We start from the raw sequence: 3,554 nt of genomic DNA, 5'->3' as shown, positions 1-3,554 counted from the left end.
ATTTAGGAGAAGGGCCAGGTATGACCCATTCCGACACATCTGATCACAGAATTGATCTACTGAGCAGAGCATTTCAGGGTGGGCAGCGGGGATCAGAGAAGGAACTGGAGGCAGAGTTATGACCAGGGTGAGTAGAAGTGCTGCAGTGGAAAAAGTAAATTCCAGAGACCTTACACAGCAGAAAGGGCTGGCTTGGGGACAGCTTGGGGAGCAAGAAGGCAGAGGCAGGTGATGGAAGCCTCAGAGAACTCAGAAAAGCTGATGGCCGAGTATCTTCTAGTTTGGTGGGTGATCAAAGTGGGTTTTGAAGGATGACTGACCCAGGTCAAGTCCTGGCCTGTCCACTGCCCAGCGGTGCGGGCAACACTTCCCCTCTCTGAGCCTCCATTTCCCCATCTGTGCAATGTCACAACCTACCTAAAGAGCTGTTGTGCAGATTGCATGTGAATGTACAGGAAAGCTCCTAGCCCAAAGCAGGCGCTTGGAGCATGTTAATTCCTTTCCTTGACCCTTGGCCTTGGGCACCTACTGTGCCTCTCTGGGTCTCTGTTCTCATCTATAAAATAGGAACCAGAATGTTTGCCTGTGGTGCTGTCAGCATGAGTTGATGAGATGACTGCAGACTCAGGATATATCCCACAGAGTAGGTGATCACGGATTTCATTATTTTCTCTATCTCCTTCCCCAGCAGGAAGAGCCAAGAAGAATGGTGTGGCAGGGGCTGGTGCTGGCTGCTTGCCTCCTCATGCTCCCCTCCGTCACGGCAAACTGCCTGTCCCGCTGCTCCTTGTGTGCTGTAAAGACCCAGGGTGGGCCCAAACCCATCAACCCCCTGGTAGGTTTCAGGCAAGGCTCCTGGATGCCTAGGTCCTGGGGACTGTGTGTGGAAGGAACCATCTGTACGTGGAGCCCAGAGAGGGAAGACAGCAGGCGTGGAGAGTGCCATGCCTGTCCTGTATACTCATTCCACCTGTGTAGGGCATGTCCTGTATACTCATTCCACCTGTGTAGGGCATGTCCTGTATACTCATTCCACCTGTGTAGGGCATGTCCTGCCGTGTAGTCAGCCTGGGCACCACAGGCTGCTGTTTTCTAGCTCCCATACCTTCTCCAGACCTCACCGTCATGGGCTCACTCAGATCTGAGAAAGATTCAGGTTTCCAAGGAGCCTGATGCCTGGCAACAAGGAGCATCATTCATGAGGTGTGCTGACTTTGGGAGTCAGCAGCCCTAGTGTAACTTTTCGGGGCTTCTTACCACCAGACTGATGGGCACCTCCAAATTTAGTCACTCCCATGGAAGGAACGTGTTTCACTATCCCTAAATACTGAGATCTGATTGATGGGATCTAGGCCTTGATTCCTCTCCTGGGTCTTAGTATCTCTTAGCTCAGCCTTATTGGCTTTGCTTTGAGTCAAGCTTCCCCATGTTCCTCTCCTGCACGAGCAGATGGGCTGGAGGTACCAACGGTGTGGTGGACAGAATGCAGGCTTTTGTGCTGCCACTTTCTTGTTCCATGACCCTGGAAACTTCTGAGTCTTAGTTTTCTCATCTATAAAATGGGGGTGATTCCATGAAATGATGATGCAAAGTATTAAAAATACAATTCTAGCCACTCTTTACTTGAGATGAGCCCAGCTTGGCAGGTGCTGTCCATACATGATCTCAGGAGAGAACGATGGTTAAGCATGAGGACTTGTGGCATTAGCCTGCCTTGGTCCAAGTTGCAGAATTGTCCGGTATTGTCATCACCATCATAATCAACATTATGATGTTTGGATTCTCCCAACGCACCAATGAAATAGATGCTCTTGTCCCTCAGATTTGATGTCCCCTCATGTGTTTTTTCTACCATTCTGCATTGCTTCTGTCCCGCTCTATAAAGTGTTTGCAGTATCTTTTCAAGGAAAGGTAGGGAGAACCAACTACTTCTGGAGTCAGAAGTGGAAGTGATGGGCAAGCTCAGCAGAGTGCTATCAGATCTTACTTCCAATTTTGGTACTGCCACCCATAGCCATGTGCCTTTGGAAAAGCTATTTTATTTCTCCATGTCTGTTTCCTCATCACCCACATAGGCATAATGTCACCTACCTTTATGCATTGGGAGCATTAAAGTGGGCAGCCCTGAGGCTTAGTGATTGCAGCTAATTTGATTTTCTCAGGCATTAGAGAGGACTCTCTGGGGCAGGCGAGTACATGTGCTTTGACAGTTTGATGCTGATGACATTAATACTGTGGTTTCTTGCAGATTTGCTCCCTGGAATGCCAGGCTGCCCTGCTGCCCCCTGAAGAGTGGGAGAGGTGCCAGGGCCTTCTGTCTTTTTTCTCCCCCTTTCCCCTTGGGTTCAATGGCAAGGAAGACTTGGAGAGCAAGACAGCTTTAGAAGAGCCCTATGGTGAGCTGGCCAAGCGCACGGGGCCCTTCCTGAAAGAGCTGGAGAAAAGCAGGTTCCTTCTCAGCACCTCACCAGAGGAGAATGCTCTGAGCAGGAGCCTGGCAGAGAAGCTCAGGGGTCTCACTGGCAGGTTGAGGGAGGGAGTAGAGTCAGAACTGATGGGAGATACCCAGATGAACGATGGCGCCATAGAAGCTGGAGCGCTGGATTCTGATGAGGAGGACCCCAAGGAGCAGGTCAAACGCTACGGGGGCTTCTTGCGCAAATACCCCAAGAGGAGCTCAGAGGTGGCTGGGGAGGGGGAGGGAGATGGAGATATGATGGGTCACGAGGACCTGTACAAACGCTATGGGGGCTTCTTGCGGCGCATCCGTCCTAAGCTCAAGTGGGACAATCAGAAGCGCTATGGCGGTTTTCTCCGGCGCCAGTTCAAGGTGGTAACTCGGTCCCAGGAGGACCCCAGTGCGTACTCCGGAGAGCTTTTTGATGCTTAAACACCTCCCCATAATGGAGGTGAATCACAAACTCCCCCATACCCTTCCAGTTTGGAGCGTACTCATTCTTCTTCCCCACATCCCCCGTCCCTGTGCTCAGTTCAGCATTGTCTACAAAACATCCAAACCCAGCCTGCCCCTCTTTTGCCTGGAGTGAAGTTTTTGTCTGGAGTCAGTGCGGGGGAAGGATGGAGGTTCCCCTCTCCAATAGGCTCAATGCTTGGCTCAGGCCCTATACATCTAAAACAGCTTTCGATATCATTCCCTCCACCCCCATTCATGTGACTCCTCAATTCCAGGAATCCAGGCTGACTTGTTCTTCATCCTTCTGGATCTCTTGCCTCCAAACTTTACTAATCACAGGCCTCTCTCAGAAGAAAAATGAGCATACCTTCATGAAGGGATATTCATTAAGAGAATATGTACACATCAAACACACAAAGGGTTGAAATGTAAAACAAGATAAATAAACAAATAGAAACTCTAACATTTTATTCCAAATCCTCAAAGGATCTCCTCGTGCACCCCACTGTGGAGACTATGCTTTAGGTAAAATACACTGACACTACCTTTTATTGGAGCGGGAATTCAGTCTTCTAGTGGGTTAAATGCTCAGTCATATACTCTGAGTTCTCATTGTTTAGAAACACACATCTTGAAGAAC

At 49.7% G+C, this 3,554-nt stretch overlaps 1 protein-coding gene across 1 annotated transcript; it reads left to right on the top strand.

The window, feature by feature from the left end:
- Positions 1-706: 706 nt before the first annotated feature.
- On the top strand, positions 707-2,890 carry PDYN (prodynorphin). The gene is made up of 2 exons (XM_011369339.1): positions 707-835; positions 2,249-2,890. Exons 1-2 carry the CDS (start codon positions 707-709, stop codon positions 2,888-2,890), a joined length of 771 nt encoding a protein of 256 aa, XP_011367641.1.
- The last annotated feature ends 664 nt before the right edge of the window (positions 2,891-3,554 follow it).

Source organism: Pteropus vampyrus, unplaced genomic scaffold, assembly GCF_000151845.1.
Source record: "Pteropus vampyrus isolate Shadow unplaced genomic scaffold, Pvam_2.0 Scaffold7, whole genome shotgun sequence".
Lineage (NCBI taxonomy): Eukaryota > Metazoa > Chordata > Mammalia > Chiroptera > Pteropodidae > Pteropus > Pteropus vampyrus.
The sequence above is the reverse complement of the archived record's forward strand: the minus strand, read 5'-3'. Positions and strand labels throughout refer to the sequence as shown.

Bases quoted from the DNA above. Each gene is read 5' to 3' on its own strand.
- PDYN (XM_011369339.1), top strand. From the start codon at position 707: ATGGTGTGGCAGGGGCTGGTGCTGGCTGCTTGCCTCCTCATGCTCCCC. The intron at 836-2,248 runs GTAGGTTTCAGG...GGTTTCTTGCAG, and splicing joins CCAAACCCATCAACCCCCTG to ATTTGCTCCCTGGAATGCCA.